Raw genomic sequence first — 25,231 nt, forward strand, 5'->3', positions numbered from 1 at the left:
TCACAGAATATTCCGATTTATTATTATAATGACATTTAATAAAGTCACTGTTTTAGTGATAATAAAGTCACTAATAAAGTCATTAAAATAGATTATTTTAGGCTTAACGACGGTACCAGTCCCAAATGGCTGGTAACAGGTTTCCATAGACACTGTAATGTAGAGCAAAGACAAGCTTTTATAATAGCTATGTGTTGATGGGTTCAAGAAATAAGAGCTCTTAAACTTTTTTACCTGCCTTCAAATCCCAGGGGTGTTGCATTTCAAAAACGAATAGGCGCCTCCTCTTAGCATATGTAATTCACTTGGCGCCACGCTCATCAATGTTCCACCCACGGCCTGCCTCTTCATCCCTTCCGCTCCTGACATAAACTCACTTTACAAGCAAAGCTTGCAGTTGAGCCCTCCAAATATATTTTTCGAGTTTTGCAGCAATATGCAGGTATAAGGGAGATAGAAAACAGTGGCATATGTCGTGGTTAAGGGAAATGGGCCCCATTCAGAAGACAGCTATAAGGCCCAGCTTCTCCTAGTAGCACCCCTAACTGTGATGATCTACATTTTCAGAATTATGGCTCTAGCTCTGTCCCATTTCCTAGTGATACTACTAGGCAGTGAAACATGTTGCAGAGACATTGCAGCACATTTACTTAGAAATTCGGAAACCGCACTAAGAGCGCTCTGCCCCTGTATAATGCTGGGTGAGGCGATTCCCTCAGATCGAGTGCCAGAAATCATGAATGTGTCGCTTCCCTGCACTGGTCCGACAGAGTTCACCATCTTTTTTGTGGTGCACCTTTAACATACAGTGTGCGACACAATTTGCAAGGTAAATACGGCGCTTGGTCCGAATTAACAGCACACCCCCAATTTGTATCGCATGCAGGCCACAATAGCAGTGCAGACACTTCTTAAATACCTGTGCAAGCCGTTTTAGCCTTAACTATAATTGCATATTACATATGCCTGAATTGATACTTTTATAATATCCCTGAATAAGGGACATTCACATCATAGTCTAGTATGACTAACATTTTGGGTTTTAATAGCATGTAAGTGAAATGCTGTGGCACTATTGTGGCTTTGTACTTTCAGGAATAGAATTTTTTTGTAATTTATATAATTTATTTTCCCAGTTTTATCCCTTTTAACTTTTTGGGTTGACTTCTTATAGCCATAGTTTGTCCAACTATTGTTTTATTCATACAATATATTCTGAATAATCTACTGTAGGTTTTTGCAAAATGAAATAAATTACAAGGTTTTCTATTCAAATATATGGAAATAACATTATGTCACTCACTGGAGGTGTGTAGAAAAGGTCTTTTCATTTAAACATCATTGAATCTCAGAGCACAATATTCTGCATCTGACAGGTGTCAATGTTAATGTCTTTTTATAAAACTGATGATATTTTGTTTTCTTTTTAGGATCTTGCAAACTGTTCGACAGATCAACATTTTGCTGGCATCCTATACACAGACTATTTCCTTTATTTTTATCGGGAATGTAATTAGACCGTGTATTACTATTTGTCCAGACATGTTCATATTGACTGTACAAGGTTTATGTAGCTGTTGTCACCAGGTTAGCCAATGCTAGGTGTGGATAATAGTGATGCTCTGTTAACTTCTGATGTTACAAGATTTGCCAACATGTCATTTAGAGAAGTACCACAACTTCTACAAATGCAGTCTAGTATACTTCAGAACTCAAACTAAATTATATCAAAAATGTAATAAAGAATTACAGCAGCTCAGCATACATGTAGATATTCACCTTTATTACTTATTATGTACCACAGTGTGGTCAATGCTGAACTTTCTTAAAACTGAGGTTTTTGAAATTGACTTGTATTTTCATCATCATTTCTTTTAAAGGGAACCTGTTACTTCTCATACCACCCGCAAACTCCACACAGTACCTTAAAGCTTACTTCATATGTCTTCCATTGGTGGCTGTATATAGTTCATTGATTCCACTCCACTAAACAGCAATTTTATTCATCCCCTTGATCCAGTCAAGGAGGCGTGGGAGCTAATCCAATTCTGATCCGTCCCTCAATGCTCCTAAGCTTGACGGATGCACTACAACTTGCTTAGGTTCTAAGACGGACGACGATGACATTAATGGCCCTATCCATTAATGTCATCGTTGTAAGTCTGATAACCTAAGCAAGGTGCAGTGCATTTGTGAGCTCCACACCAACATCCCTGGCTGGCTTCACAAGTGCACAGACCATGTGCTGCAGAATTTCTGAACATCTATTGTGCACATTGTCGATGACCAGGGGATGCACCGACTGCACATGTTCAATTTCTCGGCCCCAAAAGAGGATGATGTTGCTGGATAAGGGGTTTGCTTAGGAGAGTGACGGGATGAGGTGGGGAAGCTTGACTGTTGGATGAAAGGATGGAATAAAATTGCCTTTTAGAGAAATGGTGGCATCAGTAAACTATCTAAAGCCACCAATGTGTGACTTATAAAATAAGCTTTAAGGTACTGTGGGGTTTGTCAGTGGTAAAGGAGGTGACAGGTTCCCTCCAAATCATTGTTAAATGTGCATGTAAATGTCTCTTGAACTGGGTAAAGATGTTCAACTGGAATACAAACAGATTATTATGTTGTGGTAGGCCATTACCAGAAGATAGATCAGTGATGGCAAACTACAACCAAACTCACTATTGCAAAGTCCCAACACAGAAATTTAAGTAGTATCTTATTGCTTCCTGTTCTTCCACAACTTTCAATCTTATCAACCTCCTGAGGTCACCAACACAGTTGAAAGGAGGAGTTCAAATTTGGATTATTTTTGTAGTTTTTTTCCAAGGTTCCTTTTGTACAGGAAGAATCGTGGGGTCAGCAGGAGATAATCCAACCCTGTCCACACCTTCTAACTCTTCTTGCAGTCCAAAGCAGTCATGGTTGTGTTGTTTTAAAATAGCGCTGAGACAGCATCTCTTAAGTTGCCTGGGACTGCAAGAAAATTCTGTGACTTGGGTCTGGTGAACTCTGTGCTGGGGCTATAGCCTGGGTGCTCTGAATGCCACCTCTGACACCTGTGTCAAAGGTTCGATACCACTGCTGTAGACCATCTGGTATATAGTTGTCATTAATACAATAAGAAACAAAATTATTACTTTTTTATTTATTCATTTGTTTTATCTTTGTGGTTTTGATGATGACCAAGTTTGAAGCTTTGACCTCTTCACCCCTCTTCAAAACCTCTACAAGCTCCAACAGCAGGTCATTGGAGTCCAAATTAAGTATATTTTAATATAAGCAGTTTTGAAACAAATACCTAATGCTGAGCTAGATACAAAGTACAAACTTAATTTTTATTACAGCTTTGTACCACTTTAAAAATATAATGGGCTATACAGCCTCTCATTGTACACTGTACATAAGGATATTTTGTCTCATGGGTATTTCTTTTATAAGTATGCTTATAGGAAAGCATAACACTGATAGTCTCTATATTTGGAAGCTGCATGGCCTTTGTGTCCTGCCAGACATGTCCCATGCAAAGAAGGGGGATATTTATCATAAGTGTTGGAGCAGTACAGTTCTAGTTTCCCCTCAGGAACCAATCAGAGTTTAGCTTTTGTTTCCCCACAGCTGTTCATAACATTAAACTGAGCTCTGATTGGTTACTTTGGGCAACTAGAACAATTCTGCTCTCAGACACTTATGATAAATTCTCCCCTTAAGGGCTCTAAGAATAAAAGTCCCACTTCTAAAATAAGCTAAATAGTATACTGTTTTGTTGCTTATTATAGCCATTAAAACATATATATATATGATAAGATTGGATATTTTTTAAAATTACAAATTCACTGTAAGCATTGCCACCAGTCAGTCCTTAGTCTGATATACTCACTGCTGCCACCAGTCAGTCCTTAGTCTGATATACTCACTGCCACCAGTCAGTCCTTAGTCTGATATACTCACTGCCACCAGTCAGTCCTTAGTCTGATATACTCACTGCTGCCACCAGTCAGTCCTTAGTCTGATATACTCACTGCTGCCACCAGTCAGTCCTTAGTCTGATATACTCACTGCCACCAGTCAGTCCTTAGTCTGATATACTCACTGCCACCAGTCAGTCCTTAGTCTTATATACTCACTGGCACCATTCAGTCCTCAGTCTAATATACTCAATCTCACCAGTCAGTCCTCAGTCTTATATGTGCACTACCATCAGTCAGTCCTCAGTCTTATATACTCATTGGCACCAGTCAGTTCTCAGTCTAATATACCCACTCTCACTGGTCACTGGTCAGTGCTCAGTCTAAAATACTCACTGCCACCAGTCAGTCCTCAGTCTAATATACTCACTGCCACCAGTCAGTCCTCAGTCTTATATACTCACTGCCACCAGTCAGTGCTTAGTGTAATATACTTACTGCCACCAGTCAGTCCTCAGTCTAATATACTCACTGCTACCAGTCAGTCCTAAGTCTAATATACTCACTGCCACCAGTCAGTCCTCAGTCTAATATACTCACTGCCACCAGTCAGTGCTTAGTGTAATATACTCACTGCCACCAGTCAGTCCTCAGTCTAATATACTCACTGCCACCATTCAGTGCTTAGTGTAATATACTTACTGCCACCAGTCAGTCCTCAGTCTAATATACTCACTGCCACCAGTCAGTCCTCAGTCTAATATACTCACTGCCACCAGTCAGTCCTCAGTTTAATATACTCACTGCCGCCAGTCAGTCCTCAGTCTAATATACACACTGCCACCAGTCAGTGCTTAGTGTAATATACTCACTGCCACAAGTCGGCGGCGGCTCCTGGATCCTCGGCGGTGGCTCCCGGTCCTCAGCGTCAGCTTCCGCTTCTCTCTGCATTCTTCACTAGCTGGCAGTCGTGTCCATGCAAGCTGCCGGCGGGCCCACACTATGATGCTGCGGTGTCGGCGCTGATGACGTCATCGGCGGCGACACCGCCGCATCATAGTGCGCGCCCGCCAGCAGCTCGCATGGACGCGACTGCCGGCTAGTGAAGAATGCAGAGAGAAGCCGCCGCCGAGGATCCAGGAGCCGCCGCCGAGGACCAGGAGCTGTGCCGAGTATTAAAGGTGAGTATCATCGGAGGGTGAGTATTAAGTTTATTTTTTTTATTAGCTTGGCATACTTGGGGCACACTGTATACCACTTGGGGCAGGGCAGGCTGTATACTACTTGGGGCAGGGCAGGCTGTATACTACTTGGGGCAGGGCAGGCTGTATACTACTTGGGGCAGGGCAGGCTGTATACTACTTGGGGCAGGGCAGGCTGTATACTACTTGGGGCAGGGCAGGCTGTATACCACTTGGGGCAGGGCAGGCTGTATACCACTTGGGGCAGGGCAGGCTGTATACTACTTGGGGCAGGGCAAGCTGTATACTACTTGGGGCAGGGCAAGCTGTATACTACTTGGGGCAGGGCAGGCTGTATACTGACTACTTGGGGCAGGGCAGGCTGTATACTGACTACTTGGGGCAGGGCAGGCTGTATACTGACTACTTGGGGCAGGGCAGGCTGTATACCACTTGGGGCAGGGCAGGCTGTATACCACTTGGGACAGGGCAGGCTGTATACCACTTGGGACAGGGCAGGCTGTATACCACTTGGGGCAGGGCAGGCTGTCTACCATTTGGGACAGGCTGTATACCGCTTGGGGCAGGCTGTATACTGCTTGGGGCAGGGCAGGCTGTATACTACTTGGGGCAGGGCAGGCTGTATAATACTTGGGGCCGGGCAGGCTGTATACTAACTACTTGGGGCAGGGCAGGCTGTATACTACTTGGGGCAGGGCAGGCTGTATACTACACCCTCGGCTTATACTTGAGTCAATAGGTTTTCCCAGTTTTTGTTGGTAAAATTAGGGGTCTCGGCTTATACTCGGGTCAGCTTATAGTCGAGTATATACGGTACTCACTGCCACCAATCAGTCATCATTCTAATATACTCACTGCCTCCAGTCAGTCCTCAGTCTAATATACTCACTGCCACCAGTCAGTCCTCAGTCTAATATACTCACTGCCACCAATCAGTCATCATTCTAATATACTCACTGCCACCAGTCAGTCCTCAGTCTAATATACACACTGCCACCAGTCAGTCCTCAGTCTAGTGTAATTTGTGTACTGTATTGTTTGTGCTGGCATCGGTTAATGTAAATTCTGCCTCCAACCTGTCTGCAGTGTAGGGATGGGGGTTCTCTCTTTGCTAGCACTTTGAGACCTACTCTGATTTCCTGTACCTTAATTTCTTTCAGTATACATCTATTATGTTTACAGACACCTCAGTGTTCTTCTATATATTAGGGGCAGATCCCAGGCAAAAAAAAATGGTCAAACACATTCCGGTGATCCCAGTTTTGGTTGCACATATTTGTTTTAAAGAACATTTGCCTTTCATTATAAAAGAAATAAAAATAGCTGTATATAACTAACATATCGCCATTAAATATGATTTGTTTTATTCTTGCCTGTTTTTCCTTCTTCTGTCTTGCCTGTCTTTCTCCTTTATCTTATTGTGGGTAATAGTGAAGGATTTGTCATAATTGATATTTAGTATTTACATATGTTTCCTGGTTGAAATAAAATTATATGCATATAAATGAGAAAATACACTGACCGTGGTTATATTTACACAAAATTATTTAGAGGGTTTTAGCGCCCCTAGACTTTTAATGCCCTATCCTCTAACACTTACTCTTTGGATTGAAGTACGTTAAGCTATTTTATTAAAGTGACGTGAAATATATTGTGTGTCTTAATATTTTCCTAGAATCTTGAAAAACCCCTGTGGGGGGTGAGGCAGGTGTAACAAAAAAGTATACCCTTACCCCCTGGCTCCTGCTGGTTCTGCATAGTAATTTTCTACTCAAGAGGAACCTACCACCATGAAAATAAAGTCCAGTCTGTAGGCATCATGTTATAGAGCTGCAGGAGCTTAGCAGATTTAACAGTATGTTGAATGTATAGTTTTATTAAAAAACTAATGTATAACTGTTCATTGACAGCATGTAGAGTCATAGATGGGTCTTTCAATTGCTGGACTATCCCAATGACTTGGTAACTGCTTCTAAGCATAGAGAGAAGTGATATAATAGAAGATACATGACGTTTATGAAATCATTTCCCACAAAACTATAAAACACCTTCCTTCATTATAACATGCTGCTCACAGATCAGACAGTGTTTTATGGTGAGAGGTGAGAACATAGCAAATTTTAAAATGAAAAAAGTTCTATCCCTGCCTGACCTGCCTATTCTTCCTTATAGGGTTACACCTGTGTAGACATAGTGTGCATCAAATGATTTTCAATATGATTATTGCTCAGAGGATTAAAGTCCTGAGCCACAGCTGGCGTTTCTGATGCACCACTAAGCATTACAACACAAACTCTTCTAATCCAAATCCGTTGCCGCAGTGTGGCTGCTGAGACACATCATTGCTCTTAACATTTCCATTAGTTTTGAGATGTAATTGTTACGGGTTTAAGGAGAATAAAGTCATGCAATAATGAAGCTATAAATATAAAATATGCAAATAGGTAAAAAGTATTTAAAAGGACTGTTATAAAGCAAAGCTTTAAAATCCAATGTTTTAAGGCAAGGTTTAGACAAAAATGACCAAATGTCTGATATCTGCTGAATATAAGAAAATAGGTTTGTCAAGTTAGTCTTTCCCGACCTAGCAGTAGCTTAGATGAGTAATTGCTAACCTTAACAACTTGGCTGTTTATACACATTTTCTTGGACGGCAGCCTAGAATAGGCTACGGTGAGTTTAACACTATTTAGTAGTAGAATTATGTTCTGAGAAGGTATGAATATTATCTTTGGTGAGTCACAAAAAGATATTGCAATATGAAAAAGCAGGAAGCACCAAAATTAGGAGCCGATTTATTAGCAAAAGGTGGTTGACAGTAAATTGGCACAACAGCAGCTACTCACATATGGAAAACCATCTGTCATACATTTTCCACAAAGAGAACCTGTCACCAGTAACCGTTATTTTCTCCTCTTAACTAACAACTATTTTATTTTACATTGACAAATCATCTCTATAGTCAAATGCAATTAAGCTGAAAAGATACACATTTTTTGTGAGACTGCCTAAACTGGGAGAGCATTACTTCAGATTCCACTATCCGGGGCACTTTAGCACCTAGAACAAGGCTTCTGGTGTCATTTTAGAGATGAGGCTATCTGCTTTCACAACACACAGTTCTCTGCGGTATAGATGATATAGTATGCCAGATAGGCTAGCTACTGTCAGGTGGGTGTTTCAGTTTTTCATTTCTATCCCAAAACAGATAATCTTACAGCTAATAAGAGGTTAATTAACACATTGGGTGCTAAAATTATAGCACTTCCACCAAGCTATGTGGCTTCCTGGGCCAATATGGAGAACATCTTGAAAAGCCTGCAATTATTAATCATGGTCCAGAATGCCAACTCCATGTGTGTACAGTTACCACAATCCCATCTTACACAATTTAAAAGAAACCAGTGATCATTATCACTTTTACCATTAAAAAAGGGAGAAAAACATACTGGGGCTCATTTACTAAGGGTCCGCGGACCACATTTTTGTCAGGTTTCCTGGTGATTTCCGATTTGCACCGAATTTAACAGGGGTTTTTGGCACACACGATTAGATTTAGGCGCATCTGCGCTGGCTTTCACGCAACACAAATTGGTCAACGCGTTTTAGCATCAAAAATTGTGTCACAAGACAATGCACTCACATACACCAGGAAGAAGAAGGTGAACTTCAGCGGAGAAGCGTCAGATGCCGGATCTCGGGCGCACGATCTTGGTGAATCGTGCCGGACTTCATCTTCGTCGGACTGCCCGGATCGGGGATCGCGACAAGATTGGGTAAGTAAATTTGCCCCACTGTGTCAAGTCCATACTCTCCTCTATAAACTAATTTTCTTAGCACTTATTCCACCCCTTTTTTAATCATGGCCTACTACACCTCACAGCACTACAATGCAACCATCATTGTCTTACTCTTTTTCTCCCACACTTTCAAAGATAATGTAACACTGTTATTGGAGCCCTATTTTAGCTCCTTACAGGACTACTCTTCCCACTTAGTTGTCTTAACTGAGTTCATCCAAGAGTTCATCCATTTATATGAAATATCTGCATACATAAGATATATATAATCTCTAATGGAATTTTCTATACTCTACTATTTATTATCATGAAGCCCACCTTAGAATAGTGGGGTGGGTACAAAACAATAGTTCTCCATCCATCTCAAGAATTGCTGTGTATAGCTAAGCCTTGGAATTCTTTTCCTACAATCATTTCATTATTTCAAGTTTTATTGAATGGAAATCTTTTCGTGTCCAATCAAATCAAAGTTTACTAGGGTAAATACAATACACTATTAGGGTCACCTATACTGTTCTTACTCTTCCGCCCGTCAGAGCAGGGCAGCATGTGCCATGAAGCGAGATGACAATCTCGCCTCAGGCGGCAGGTGCCCAAGATCTGACAGGAGCGGCAGCCTGGGTGTATGTAATGTGGGTGATTCGGGCACCCCTTGCCATTTCCCGAATCACCCACCATGAAATGAATTGCATCTGTTTCTTTAAGAACACAAATGCAATTAATATACAGAGCGGTGCAGGTCTCTTTGGCTGCACTGCTCAATTGCTCTGGCGTCCCGGCACAGAGCATTAGGCGGGAGAAGTGATGGCGATACCAGCGGCTGAGTCGGAGCATGACTGGAGGTAAGTAACTGATTTAGTCTTTTATTTCTTCAAGTATACTGGGGGAGGCTGTGTATACTGGGGGGGGGGGGCTGTGCATACTGGTGGGGGGGCTGTGCCTACTGGAGAGGACTGTGCATACTAGGGGGCTTAGTATACTTTACTACATAGATAGATGTCTCCAATATAAACCTGAAGAAGGCTTACGAGCTAAGTTGATACACATTGTGTATGCAATAATAAACAAAGTTGTAACATCAACTGTAGCAGAGCCTTCTTTCCAGCTCACCAATATCCATCTGTGAACCAACGGATGCCTGTTGTGCGATCAACTGATTCTGTGGCTGTTTTAATTCCCTTACATGCCTCATTTTGATGACCATCTGATATGCACAATAAAAAGAACTTTTTCTTGTTTTTCCTGTCTTCTTTTTATTACAGTTACACATAAAAAACTATACATTAAAGATGATACTTATGCATGATTCTTTTTTTATTTTTTTTGCTGTGTTTTCTCTGGAAATGGGTTGCTGCAATAAAAATCATGTACATGGTGGATAAAATCACATCTGAGAGATGAACCATCTATCCACTGAAGCTACCTGAGATGTACCAGATCATGGTTCAGCAGCAAAGTGAGTATGTGACATCACTAGAAAGATCTTCAGATCTGTCTGAAAAAGGAAACAGTAGATTCTTAACCTATGCATAATTAATTGATTCACTAGCATGTAAGATGCAGTAACGCAGTGAAGAGTTAGATCCTCCAAAGGAGCCAGATGTACGACTTAAGAAGCTCACTATGGATAGCAAAAAGAAAGCCATGAATACGGGAAAGGTAAAGTATTCTGTTGAAGATCATACAAACTGATCCCACTCAACAAGTAGATTGTTTTATGGGGGTGCTTTAGTATATTATTGCATACTGTTTAAGAGTCCATTGAGAATAAACAAACGTCTTTTAGTTGCCCAAAATTGAATAGCTGTCAACTATGACATTTACAATGGTAGAAAAGAGAATGTATCTTTAGCTGCCTACACCAGGTATGACCAAAGAGTGGGCAGTCAGACTTCCAAAAATGTTTTGGGTTCAATAGCTTTCTGGCACCATAATATTACTCTCTAAATAGATAAGATTTGTTTGTGTGTGTATTGTGAACACTTCTATATGTATAAGATAAAAGCTATTTTGGGCACTGTGTAGGTTATATTTTTTGAGGTTGCGCATGTTCCTCATAAAGGGCAGAGGAGTAACCAGACGTCTGTGATTAGATGGAACAACTCTAGTTTTCTTTCAGATGCAGGATAATGATATGTAAGATCTTGTATACCTAAGCTTCTTATAGGCCAGCCTGCATTTCCATTCCTTCTTAAAACGTTCCCTTACATATCCAGCTATGGATGTCATGCATGCCCAGGAATTCCCTAGGACCCTTGTACCAGGAGAAAGTACTAATGTCTGCTATTGTTTATGCCAGTGACAAATATACATTATCTAAGCAAAACCTTTCACAATATTATCCCAAATGAATATATATAGTGTAGTCTATACTATAAGTCTAGCTCTAATTATATATCTTTATATGTAGCCTATACACCAAATAGTGTAGTCTATACTATGAGTCATGTTCTAATTATATTTCTTTATATGTAGTCTATACGCCATATAGTGTAGTCTATACTATGAGTCTTGCTCTAACTATATATCTTTATATGTAGTCTATACGCCATATAGTGTAGTCTATACTATGAGTCTTGCTCTAACTATATATCTTTATATGTAGTCTATACTCCATATAGTGTAGTCTATACTATGAGTCTTGCTCTAATTATATATCTTTATATGTAGTCTATACGCCATATAGTGTAGTCTATACTATGAGTCTTGCTCTAATTATATATCTTTATATGTAGTCTATACGCCATATAGTGTAGTCTATACTATGAGTCATGTTCTAATTATATTTCTTTATATGTAGTTTATATGCCATATAGTGTAGTCTATACTATGAGTCTTGCTGTAATTATCTATATTTATATGTAGTCTATACGTCATATAGTGTAGTCTATACTATGAGTCTTGCTGTAATTATCTATATTTATATGTAGTCTATACGTCATATAGTGTAGTCTATACTATGAGTCTTGCTGTAATTATCTATATTTATATGTAGTCTATACCCCATATAGCAGTGATGGCGAACCTTTTTGAGACCGAGTGCCCAAACTACAACCAAACCCACTTATGTATATAGAGAGTGCCAACGTGGCAATTTAACCAGTAACATGTTACTACCTGTTTTGTCACAGTTTTTAATTGTATTGTGTCCTAAAGGACACCAATGTAGTTGAAAGAAAAAGGAGAAATTCAGATTATCATTGTAGCTTCCTTCCAGGGTAACCTGAAGAGAAAGAATTGCGGTGCCTGCAGCAGGAGCTCCCATAATAACGCAGCCTTGTCTGCACTTCCTTGCTCCTCCTCTAGTCCTGGGCAGCTAACTATGTGTTGCTTTAAAATCGCACTGATCACAGCTCAACCTGGGTGGCCAGGGACTGCAGGAGGGGACTATGAGTCATGTCTGGAAACTCTCTGCAGGGGTGATGGCCTGGGTGCCCACAGAGGTTGCTCAGAGTGCCACCTCTGGCACCCGTGCCATAGGTTCGCCACCACTGCCATATAGTGTAGTCTATACTATGAGTATATATTTATATGTAGTCTATACGCCATATAGTGTAGTCTATACTATGAGTATATATTTATATGTAGTCTATACGCCATATAGTGTAGTCTATGCACTAAACTGAAATTATGGTCAAATAAAAGCAACAATAATGAATAAGAAAACAAATGTAAAAATGCAAGCAAGAAACCCCATTATGGGAACCAGATAAATGAGTATAGATGGTAAAGGCTAGTCTATACTCATTTACACTCACACTTTGTATTATTTAGCATTTTCTTATATATATTATTGATCTTTTAACTGGAACTCATTTCTGTTAAAGCTTTGTATTTGCATTCCACATTTTCATAGGATTCAACATACAAGAACTTGAAGAATTAATGTACTCCAAAAAGTTTGAGTAAAAGTAAGAGGAAAGAAATCACAATATAATATGCCACAGCCATTGAATTTTATTAGGTTTTTCAATAAAATTACAACATAACATTTTGACAAAAGTATGCTTTGGTTTGTAGAAAACAGTGGTACAATAATTTACTACTTCAAAGACATAAATCAAACAGTACTTAAAAGATAAAGCTGTGCCTACTGCATAAATGTAATATAAAAAGTATAATAGGTTTAAATATTTCACTAAGTAAACAGGTTTGTACACAGGTTATATTTAGTAATGCGAATTGTGTTTAATCAATTTAAGACTGCATTCACACAACCATCGCGGGGACGTATATACGGCCGCAAGCTTGTGGCCATACATACGCCCCCCATGTCCTATCTTGCACCATGCGCTATGAATCACTATGGGGAGGGTCACCCCTCCTTCTCTCCAACGCGGCTAGTTTAGGCCCGGTGGGCATACGTTTGTGTGAATGCAGCCTTATTCCTATATCTTTAAAGGAGTCTCCTTTGTTTTTTCTAGCTGTTTAGAGGTACTCCATTGTGCAGTTCATGTGCACCATATGCATATGCATTTGGAGTATGCTTGAAAGATCTGTAGAATTTAAATGCTTGGCTATTTGCGTTCTGGACGCAGTGAGCACATGGGTTATAACTGTTTGGTCAGATAAGGTTAGTTTGTAAGTTAGCAAGTTGTAAAATTTTTCCAGGTGGTTCAGACATTGTGACGTTCCCTCCAACTGTGTGCTGCTGATCTGAGACCATAGCAGTCACAAATGAGGGAGCAGGGGGTGGGAGTTCCCCATCACATATTGTAAATCTGTAGCATGGAGGGGCTCTAATAACACCCCCAAAGTCCCTGCTAATTAGCATAATTCAAAATGTTGATTTCAGAAGGAAGGAGATAATGGATTACAAATATAAGATTGCCACAGTGACAATGTCTGGATCAATGAGTAAGTGCCCCTGGTTTATCATGCTTGACTTTGATGGTAGATTTCCGATCATTTGAAATATTTATGCATGTCATGTCTTAGAACTGGAAAGGTAGTGTGCCATAATATCAGGAAAAGGGCACAAAATGACAATTTCATTTTTTGAATTTATGAATAAGTTATAAGAGGATGGCATTGAAAAACATCTGACTTTAACCCCTTACCATCGCGTGACGTAGTAAAACGTCACACGTTAGCTGCAAGTGAATGTAGAGGGCTCACGGGCTCAGCCTTCTCCATAGGTGGTAAGTGTTTGTTGCATATTGCAGCAAACACTTACCAGTGACACCCACCGATCGAGGGTGTTAATAGAATAGATGGTCTTGGAGAAGATCGTGGCTCCCAGTGACGTCATTGGGGGGCAGCGATTGGTTGTCATGAGCGCCTCGGGATCTTCCAAACACCCTCGTTTTACCCTATTCATTACAATGGGGCACATCTACTTACCCATCGCAATCCCCGAGGTGCGTTGTCCGACGAGGATTCGGAGCTGCCGCGATTCACTAAGATCGTGCATCCAATTTCCTGCATGTGTCGCTTCCACGCTCAGGTCTGCTGGAGTTCACCTTCTTCTTCCCGGTGCATGTAACTGCATGCCTTGCAACACAATTTTGAATGTTAAATCCCATGCTGAGTTCGAATTGGTTGGGATGTCTGATGGCCACGGCGATTGCGCTAAAATACGATTGCGTGCACCAAAAACGGCGCAAAACGGAAAAAGTCGGGAAACCCGAAGAAAATTCAGTCCACGGACCCTTAGTGAATGTGCCCCAATGTGTGATTTGTACATTGTAATGAATGAGGAGGAAAATCCCCATATACTCCCATACTGTAGTATGGTAGTATATGGTAGGATCGATCAGACATAGTAAAAAAATAGTAAAAAATGTAAAAAAATAGTAAAATAAATCCTAGAAGTCATAAAAAAATTCAATAAAAAGTGTTCAAAAGACCGTACAGTCCTAAAAATAGATGCATTGACAACATCATCAAAAGTTGCTAAAAATTACTCCACCCTTAGCTTTGAATACCAAAGTATAAAAACGTTAATAGCACTACAAAAAATATTTAAAAAAAAAATGTAATGTATGAAAACATTATAAATCCCATATAAATTTGGTATCCCCGTGATCGCACTGACCCAAAGAATTAATTAGATGTGCCATTTAGGGTGCACAGTGAAAGCCATAAAATCCAAGCCCACAAGTCACTATGAAGTGCAATTTCTTACACAGAAAACAAGCCCTCAACCATCTTTTTACGTGGAAAAATAAAAAAGTTATAGAAGGGGGGGGGGGGGAGTAAAAAATAAAAACGCAATAAAATGAAAAAGCGCCTCAGCGTTAAGGGGTTAAGAAAGATCACGGGTAATTCAGACTTGGCATCCATGTCAGCTATGGTTTTATACAATATAATAATTTAATTAAACATGTTTTATCTGAAATGTGTCGTTCAGTGGAAGAAATAACGCAATTACAGTATAAATGACAACCTGCTCCGTAGCAGACAACTCTTTTTAATTAACTGTCATTCTGCCTGAAAGATATAATTTATTGGTATTAAATTTAACACTTGTTCCATAATGTAATCATGAAGCTTTGCCACTGCTTTATCTAATTTATAATAATGTTTATTTTTGGACTTTTCAAAATACATATTAATATTTTCCTGACTCTATAACTTTGATTGTTTTCCACTATTTACAGAATAGGTAATAACAATCTGAATAGTGAGGGTCCAACGGCTCCCACAGTTCACAAGAATAGGGATCCAGCTTTTATCAACTAAATGAAGTGCTAAGTTGAGCATGTGTCCTGGCATTCCATTCAATTCTGTGTCTATCTCCTGACCTCTCATAGACAGTGAAAGGATGTGTTTTAGATAGATTTTCAATGCATAATCGACTTGTCTTTTCATGCAATTGGTGAAAATGGGTCCCTTTCTCGTAATTGGTGCTGGTCCCAGCAGTCAGGCCACCACAAATCAGATTGTTATCCCTTATTCTGTCATGACTACAAGTATGGGGTAACAAACAATAATGGAACAATTCTCTTAATACCATTGGTTTGATGTTGATCCTCTGCACCAGAACTAAAATCTACTCCAGCTTGGATCTGGTATGCATTTTAGATTCAATCAAACAATTTTCTTAGAATCCAACATAAACAAAAACATCAAAGGAATCCCCTTGTCCCAAAACAATCAAAATAAAAAAGTGACAATCAAGTAACAAAAAAAATGTGCAAATGTGCAAATCAACAGAATTAAAAGTGACAAAAGTGATTAAAAGGGGCGCACAATTCCCAAATCGATATTAAAAAAAACTGCAACTGTGTGCAATATAATTTTTGTCAAATGGTTTTATTTTTTTAAAACCTACATGCACCTGGATATGATAGAACATCTTTGCATGAAGGTACAACACACACCAGGACGTTCTATGACATCCAGGTTCTGGCACAGGCTCACGAACGGTGCTGGCACCATAAGCAGCAGATGAGACCACACTCTAACCCCTGTGATTGGAGCTGGCTGATCTTCCCCCTAAGGATCGGACCCCCAGTGATGATCCTCTTCAGGGCAGCCCCGAGGTCTGCCAAGTGCCCGGGGCTGCCCGATGTTTGGCTCAGTCAGACCCCTTCTGGTTCTGACTGTAAACTGTCTGCGCATGCGTTAGCATGCCAGACTGTTTACACTGCACTACAATACCTTGTATTGGACTTAAACCAGCGATCAGAGCCAGGTTCAGTTCAAGTTTATATACAGTAAAAGAAAGGAAAGAAACAAACAACAGCTAAAACATTAAAATAAAAAATAAATATAAGCCCCAAAAATATCACTTTCCCATACAAACAGTTAACCCCTTAACGACTTGGCCTTTTTTTTTAGTTTTTTCACTTCTGTTTTTCACTCCCCACCTTCAAAAATCTCTAACTTTTTTATTTTTCCACATAAAGAGCTCTGTTATGGCTTATTTTCTGCGTAACAAATTGAACTTCGTAGTGACGGTATTTAATATTCCATGCCGGGTACTGGGAAGCAGGAAAAAAATTCCAAATGCAGTGAAAATGGTGAAAAACACATTTGCGACATTTTCTTGTAGGCTTGGATATTACGTATTTCACTGTGTAACCCAAATGACAGATCTACTTTATTCTTTGGGTTGCTACGATTACGTGGATACCAAATTTGTATAGGTTTTATAATGTTTTCATACATTTAAAAAAATGAAAACCTCCTGTACAAATTTTTTTTTTTAATTTTGCCATTTTCTGGCACCAATAACTTTTCCATACTTTGGTGTACGGAGCTGTGGGTGGTGTCATTTTTTGTGACTTTTGATGGCTTTTTCATTGCTATCATTTTTAGGACTGTGCGACCTTTTGATCACTTTTTATTAATTTTTTTATATTTTCCAAAATGGGAAATAAATGTCATTTTCGACTTTGGATGTTATTTTCCGTTACGGGGTTAAACGCAGTGAAAAAGCGTTATTATATTTTGATAGACCGGACATTTTTGGACGCGGCGATACCTAATGTGTTTATGATTTTTACTGTTTATTAATATTAATATCAGTTCTAGGGAAAGGGGGGTGATTTGAATTTTTAGGTTTTTTTATTATAATTTTTTTTTAAAACTTTTTTTTACTTTTACTATTTTTCAGACTCCCTAGGGTACTTTAACCCTAGGTTGTCTGATCGATCCTACCATATACTGCCATACTGCAATATGGCAGTATATGGGGATTTTACTCCTCATTCATGAATGGGTTAAAACGAGACAGCTTCGGGCCTTCGTGAGACCCAAAGCTGTCATGGCAACGGATCACCGCTCCCCGTGATGTCACCAGGGAGCGATGATCCGCGGCAAGATGGCGGCACCCAAAAATTGATGATTTTTATTTCTTACAACAACAAATAGTTAATAAAATCTCATCAATTATCTATAGTTTCCCCAAAATTATGTACCGGAAAAGTGCATCTCATGTGGCAAAAAAATAAGTCCCTTTATATAAACGTTATTAAAAAAAATATATAGCCTGTACAATTTGACAATGTAAATCTGCTCAAGATGCGCTCCTTTCATTCTATGCGCCCATATAGCAGTTTACCACCACATATGGGGTATCGGGAACTTTGTGGACCATTGTGAATGTATAATTTTCCATCCAAAATTAATGTATTGTCTGAAGATATTTCAATTGAAAGTTGAGCAGGTCCCTCTAAATACAGTTTTTGGCGATTTTCCCAAAAATGTCACCCAAATTCTTAGACGCATAACATTCTAGTAAAATATGTGGAATCTTAATTCCTTCATGCTCTGTGCCGCACATGTACGGTGCAGAGGTGCTGGGGGTGTATAAAGAGGGCTCACGGGCTGAGCCCTTTTCATACAGAGGTTGAGTTAATAGCAGCGGTCGGTGCTGCTGATGGGGGCACCGCCACCTTGGTTCCGATCGTTGCTCTCCCGAATGTTACCAGGGGGCCAGTGGCTCATTATAATGAATACTATATAAAAATGCCATCTAGTAGTATTGCATTATATGGTGGGAATGATCAAACCATCTTGGGTTAATGTACCCTAGAGGGTTTAGAACATAGTAAAAAAAAACATAAAACCTAAAAGTTCGAATCACCCCCCATTCCCTAAAAATGATATAAAATGTAATAAACAGTAAAAATTTTAGGTATCTCCATGTCTCAAAATGCCCCATCTATCAAAATATAAAAACGATTATTGCTGGCGGTGAACCAAAGAATAAAGCGGAAGTGTTATTTGGAACGTACATTGAAATTTGTAAAAACTGAGCCCACATGAAAGTGACGCAATTGCGTTTTTTGCTAATGTCACCATATTTGGAATCTTCTTTACAGCTTCCCAGTACACGGCATGGAATAATAAATAGAATCACTGAAAAGTAAAATTTGCAACACAGAAAATAAGCCTTCACACAGCTCTGTACACAGAAAAATGTAAAAGTTATGGATTTTTGAAGGTGGAGAGCGAGAAATGAGAGAAAAAACCCTCCGTCCTTAATGGGTTAAAAAACCATACCAACAGAAAGCAGACATTTGGGAAATTTCTGAAATGTAAGAATGTATGAATCAATTTGGGTGCTATGATTATCTGCTTCAAAAGATTGAAACTTTGAAAATGAAAACTTTTTTTTTAATTATTTGCCAAATTTAGTTTTTTTTTCCTAAGTAAACACAAAAGATATTATCCAACTTTTTAAACTTGAAGTACAATTTGTCTTGAGAAAACAGTTTCAAATTCCCCTGGATATGTTAAAGAATTCCAAGGCTATAACCACTTATAGTGACACAGGGCAGATATTAAAAATGAGGCTTTGTCCCTGAGGCCAAAAGGGATTAAAGGTCTTAACGTACCCCTACCACCAGGATCAATGATTGTAAACCAATGACACTGACATACTGGTGTGAGCCCCCTCTGGCAGGATCTGCTCTTTCTAAGCTTCCTAAACCCTTGTTTTTAAGAGAAAAAAAAGGCTTTAAAAATTATGCAAATTAGCCTTAGGGGTTCCATCAACACCTGTGGAGCCTGGAGTTGCTTGTTTGCATAATTTTGAAAGCCTTATTTTGCAAAAACTAGGGCATGAGAAGCTAAACGAAGAGAGGATCCTGCCAGAGAGGGCACACACCAGTATGTCAGTGTGCTTGGTTTACAATCCTTCATTGTGGTGGTAGTTGTCCTTTAAACCATAATAAAAACTGTAAATATTGTACTGACCCAAAATAATGAAGACTTGAAAATGATGCAAATCTTTATTTAACTATTTAAAATTTTAAATTAAATGGTACCACTTGTTAATAAATAACAATAATTATTGCATTTGGGAAAGGGGAATGAAAAACATAAATGCAAAAATAGAAATTATTGTATCACATACAGAAACATGAAGCAGGAGCAGGTTAAGTTTTTTGGTTTATTTGCTTAGACCTGACTGGCCCCTGTGGAGTTTTCCATGATACCCCTAAAAGACAGTTCTATAAATTCTAATTCTAGGAATTGTGTGAGACATTAGAGGTTCTTTACATGTGATAATGTATTCTGTAAAACTGTGTATTGTTTCACTCCTGGTGTGTTACTTTGAGTATCGTGTATTATGTGCCTCACTTCACTGACAACACTGGTGTAAGTAACTGGAGCAATACACAGGAAATCCAGCGATTCCATTACATAACAGAGAATATTAAATGAGGACAGATTGTATGACTGCAGACAATAGCAGACAAGGCAACCTGAACTGCTGCTTCTTAGTGATGTCCATGTTATGTATAATGCATTCACTTCTTGAGAAAAACTAGACACTCTCCAATCAGCAACTATTCAATGGGCATTAGGTATCACAAATTCTTTATTTTTATCCCTCCCGAGAGACAAAAGCTGACAAGTTGACAATGTTTATCACCTACTCCATTCTCATTAAAGGACTACTGTATATGACCTGAGATTTTGTTGTCCGGTATTGTAGAAATGCTCTGGACTGCAAAAAGGTTATTTCTCAGTGAAATAAGATAGTATATTAAATAACACTTTGGGGTACATTTACATACCCGGTCATGAATGTGTCCCTTCCCCGCTCAGGTCTGACAGAGTTTACCATCTTTTTAGTGGTGCATCATAGGGCTAGGGCTTGTGGCACAATTTAAAAGTTAAATACCACGATCAGTCAGAATCAGTAAGACAGTATGACGGCACGCCCCCTAATTTGTGTCACATGGAGGCCAGCACAGCTGCACCCTAAAAGGGGCGGGTGCACCACAATCCAAGTGCACAGACTTCTAAAATGCTTGTGCAAGCCATTTTAGCCCCGAAAAAGGTGAACAGTCCGACAAAAGTGCACCGTGACCCTTAAATGAGCCCCATTATCAAACAGTGGGTTGAAAATGTATTCTCACCCCTTGAACATTTCCTCATGTTACAGGCACAAACTTGATTTTATTGAGATTTTATGGGACAGAGCAACACAAAGCATCAATTATTTATTAACTGTAAAAAACAGAAAAGTTTGGTGTGCATATATATTCAATGAATACCAAACAAAGAGAAAACCCAATACTAGGTACACAACTCCTACTACCGATACAAAAACATGCAATACCAATAAAGATATATAGGACCACAATAATCTTATCAAGTAATACTCATAACCACTTCAAATTAGAATATGTTATGCAGACTTTATTATGAATATGGCCATCAAAAAACATTAAAAACATAGAATAAAATCCACAGAAACAAGAGCGTGGCGATGGTCAACAATCTCAAAATACATGACAAGCATTTACCAAATGCACATAAATCAATAAGATCACAGTATATACAATTTTGGTTGCATAATACCAAAACTGCCAGCAAATAAGTAATGACCACCGCCACAGCACCCCGACGCACGTTTCGCCGTCACTTCCTCCACCCCCACACGAAACGTGTGTCGGGGTGCTGTGGCGGTGGTCACATCTATTAATTTAGTCTAGTGGCAATATATTGCCACTATAACACTATTATATGTTGCCAGTATTACATGTGGATGAGTGTTTCAGATCTCTTTTCCTCTCCATATGTTGGCACTGTTCCATAAAAAACCTCTGAGGCCTTCAAAAAATATCCGTAGCTATGCTGAGAATAAATTACATGATGTACTAACCAAAGTTCTTACTCATTACTAAAAGAAATTCGACACCTTGGAGAGATTTGTCACTAGGGTCTGAGATAAAAACAGCTTTAGCTGCTCTTGGCAACCAATTAGAGCTTCATTTTATAAATTGTTGTGGGAAAATAATTGATTGACAGCAACTAGAACAGTTTTGCTACTGATAAATCTCCCCATTGGGGTTCATTCAGGGCTACTAGAGTATGCATTCCACACTTTTCAGTTTTAAATTTGAAAAAAACATTGGAAGACACTATTGCTTTCTTTACACTTAAAGGGAACCTGCCATCAGGTTTTCACTATCACACCTGATGACAGGTTCCCACAGAAGTCTTCATACCCCATGCTTTTTATATATAAATCAATAGCTTAGATTTAGTTAAAATCTCTTTTACAGAAAGCTGGAAGGAAAATTAGAGAGCTTAGAGAGATGTTAAGAGAGTCACACAGTGAGCCGCTGACGAGAAATTCCTGAGACAGTGGGGTATGAGGGAACTGAGGGAGATGTTGTAGAAGAGAAAACATGCTGATTGCTGGGATCCCCACCAGTATTGAGAACAGGACCCCTGCAATCCAGAGAACATGGATCTATTATCATAAATTAGTGGAGGGGCAGACAGAGAATGATCACTGCCACCCTGTAAAAATAAGCATTGCCTGGCTTTCTCCACACATACAGCTTAGAATTAGCACCAAAACGTTCAATTTTTGTCTCATCAGACCATAGAATCTTATTTCTCATAGTCTGGGAGTCCTTCATGTGTTTTTTTTGCAAACTGTATGCGGCTTTCATATGTCTTGCGCTGGAGAGAGGCTTCTGTCGGCACACTCTGCCATAACGCCCTGACTGGTGCAGGGCTACAGTGATAGTTGACTTTGTGGGACTTTCTACCACCTCGCTATCGGAGCTCAGCCACACCACAGTGATATAGGGGCTTTTCTTTACCTCTCTCACCAAGGCTCTTCTTCAACGATTGCTTAGTTTGGTTTGACGGCCAGGTCAAGGAAGAGATGTGGTCATCCCAAATCTTGCATTTAAGAAATATATGAGACACAACATAAGATTGGTGTGTAAATGGCCCCAAACAATCATCAATAAAATTAAAAAAAGGGAAAACTTTACATACATTCTGTGAATCATCAAAGGGCTAGTACTAATCCAGAACTATCATATCCCTCCCACACACACATAAATCACCATATAAGGTGAGACACCTAACCAAATTGCAATATTTAAGAAAAATGAGCAAAAATAATGGTGCAACGTAAAAGAGCAGCATAATCAAAATTGAGTACAAATCCACACCAATGTGTAGTGGCTTCCTCACGGGTAAAAGAGAGTATCCAAGTGTGTCCTTGGTGGCTCTCATAGGGGGCCTGCTCCCAGCTGACTCAGTTACCAGGGATCTCATGTATGAGGGCCCATTGGTACCAGGCACCACCCCGGAGCAGATGCTGTAAGCACTTTGGAGACAACAGCCAGGTGACCCACATGAAGAGGGGATGCCGTCAGTCTATCCAATATGCTGGCATGTGAGTCACCAGAGCATTGAACACCAACAGGCGCTCTGGGTACACCGGAGCCCCAGAGGGGCTTACATAAGCCTTTAGCAAGTAAGAAACAGATGCCCCAGTTTTCTGGTTGCACATGTATTTATGACTTGTTTGTTTCTGAATTCCAGTACTGGAACAGGATGCGGTGGCGCTTATCACGGAATAAACTCCCCGGTAAATCTTGTTAAAAATGCTTAAGTTTATTGCTACGCGTTTCGGTCCGGTACCCGGACCTTCGTCAGGCATAAGAATACATTACAATTAGAAGGGGTTTATATACATATAAGAAATATACATGAAAGTGAGGCTCAGAGTGGTTTCCGGTCATGTGATGAATGGGGCTCGGCGGGTTACCGGGCGCCGCTCAATATAATCTATTAGCGAGAGAAATCTACCAAATTATATTTGGGAACACAACATAAACATATTTCATAATCAACAGTGTATATTAGAGTTTATTATTCCCCATTATTTGTGTGTGGAGACAGCTAAATAACATACCGGGAGATGTGGCGTGTCTTGGTTCCCATGGCAACTAAATCCACTCAGGGAGTATCAGGAAGTCGGGGAAGCCCGTAGCAAGCCTATTAGAAAAATGGCTTCTAGGCAAGTATACTATAGAGAAATAGGGTTAAAGTGGAAGGGTGCAGTCAAGTGGTCTTATTGTAATTTGAACCGCTCTGTTCAGCGCTTGTTTGGCGCAGATTAGTGAAGTCATCCTAGCGGCAGTGTGGGCCCCGGAGCTGTCATGAGGGTTGTCTTAGCAACATGATGCACTACGGAAGCCGTGATGGAACAAAAGGCCTATAATTCTTCGGTGAGATGATTAGTAGTTTCTTTCTATCGGCTGCATGAGGTGAGTATAGGTCGAGTCTCAGGAGTCGTCTAGAGATCATCTGAACTTAGAGAGGTAAGTTTTTATGGATGCCCAATTTGCTAAGGCTTTATTGTCCTTATGTATGATTGTTAGAAGTCCTATGTGGAATTGAGATGTTTATCTCTTATTATACCGATTCTATTGCTTCGTTTAGTCCGTAGGGGTGAAGAGTTTCTAATCTGAAGATCCAGTAAGATTCTCTTCGGTTTAATGTTTTAATTCGATTCCTTGTATCTCGTGGAATTTGTTCGATCGGGGTAACTTTAATTTTTCCAAAGTCCCTCTCGTGTTCGTGAAGTAGATGCTTTGAGAGGCTCTGTTTTAAGAATCCTATTTTGGTTTTGTGTCGGTGGCCATTCATACGTACTCGAAGGGTCTGAATGGTTCTACCCACGTACTGCAGACCACAGGCACAATCAACCAGGTAGATAACATAGTCAGATGCACACGATAGTGCTTGTTTTATTTTGAATTCTTCTTTTGTTTTATTTGATCGGAAAGTAGTGGATTTATGGTTAATAATCTCACAGCAGAGACATTTTTTATGGCCACATTTAGTCACTCCTTGTGGGGCATTTATTTTCGTTCTTATAGGGTTCCTTAAGGCAACATCTCTCAGCTTACTGGGGGCGATTAGATTTTTAATAGAGGTTGCTTTTTTGAACGTAATTCCTGCTTGATTGGGTATTATGTCTTTTAAAAAGGGGTCCATTCGTAGGGTCCCCCAATGTTTGTTCAATATTTCTCTTATTGTTTTATTTCCCCTATCATACGTGGTGAGGAAATTTAATGAGAAAGATGATTTGTTCACATTTGTCGGTTGTTGATAAGTTTTTTTCTTTGGTATTAGACAGTCATCTTGTGATCTGTTTTTATTTAGATCAAGGGCTTGGTTTATAAGCGTTAGAGGGTAGTTTTTTTATTTAAACTTTTCTTTCATTCCTTCTGCTTGGGTGTTGTAATCCGATATGTGGTTACAGTTTTTCCTTAGTCTGTGAAACTGACTAAAGGGAACGTTTTTTAGCCACTTCGGGTAGTGCCGCTCGTGTAGTCTAAAAAACTATTACTGTCTACCCTTTTAAAGTGTGTTTTAGTGTTTATACTGTCTACCCCTTGTGATAGTTCTAAGTCCAAAAACACAATTTTCTCCTTTTCGATGTTCATGGTGAACGATAGTCCCCATGTGTTGGAGTTGAGGGTGTCGACGAAATTTAATGCTTCTTTGGAACCCTGCCAAATTACAAACTAGTCGTCGATATATCGTTTGTAGTATCTGATGTTCTTCTGCCAGTGTGGGGTGCTATAGATATGGG

The 25,231-nt window shown here is 39.6% G+C and overlaps 1 protein-coding gene across 3 annotated transcripts in view; it reads left to right on the plus strand.

Moving 5' to 3' along the window:
* Nucleotides 1-4,868, plus strand: part of MYRFL (myelin regulatory factor like) — a 76,111-nt gene extending 71,243 nt beyond the window's left edge. For all 3 annotated transcript variants that reach the window (XM_072146703.1, XM_072146704.1, XM_072146705.1), the window contains exon 25: nt 1,431-4,868. In XM_072146703.1, coding sequence (XP_072002804.1) covers nt 1,431-1,517 — 87 coding nt within the window. In that variant the 3' untranslated portion in view covers nt 1,518-4,868. The remainder of the gene's footprint in view (nt 1-1,430) is intronic.
* The last annotated feature ends 20,363 nt before the right edge of the window (nt 4,869-25,231 follow it).

Source organism: Engystomops pustulosus, chromosome 4, assembly GCF_040894005.1.
Source record: "Engystomops pustulosus chromosome 4, aEngPut4.maternal, whole genome shotgun sequence".
In the NCBI taxonomy this organism is placed as follows: Eukaryota; Metazoa; Chordata; class Amphibia; order Anura; family Leptodactylidae; genus Engystomops; species Engystomops pustulosus.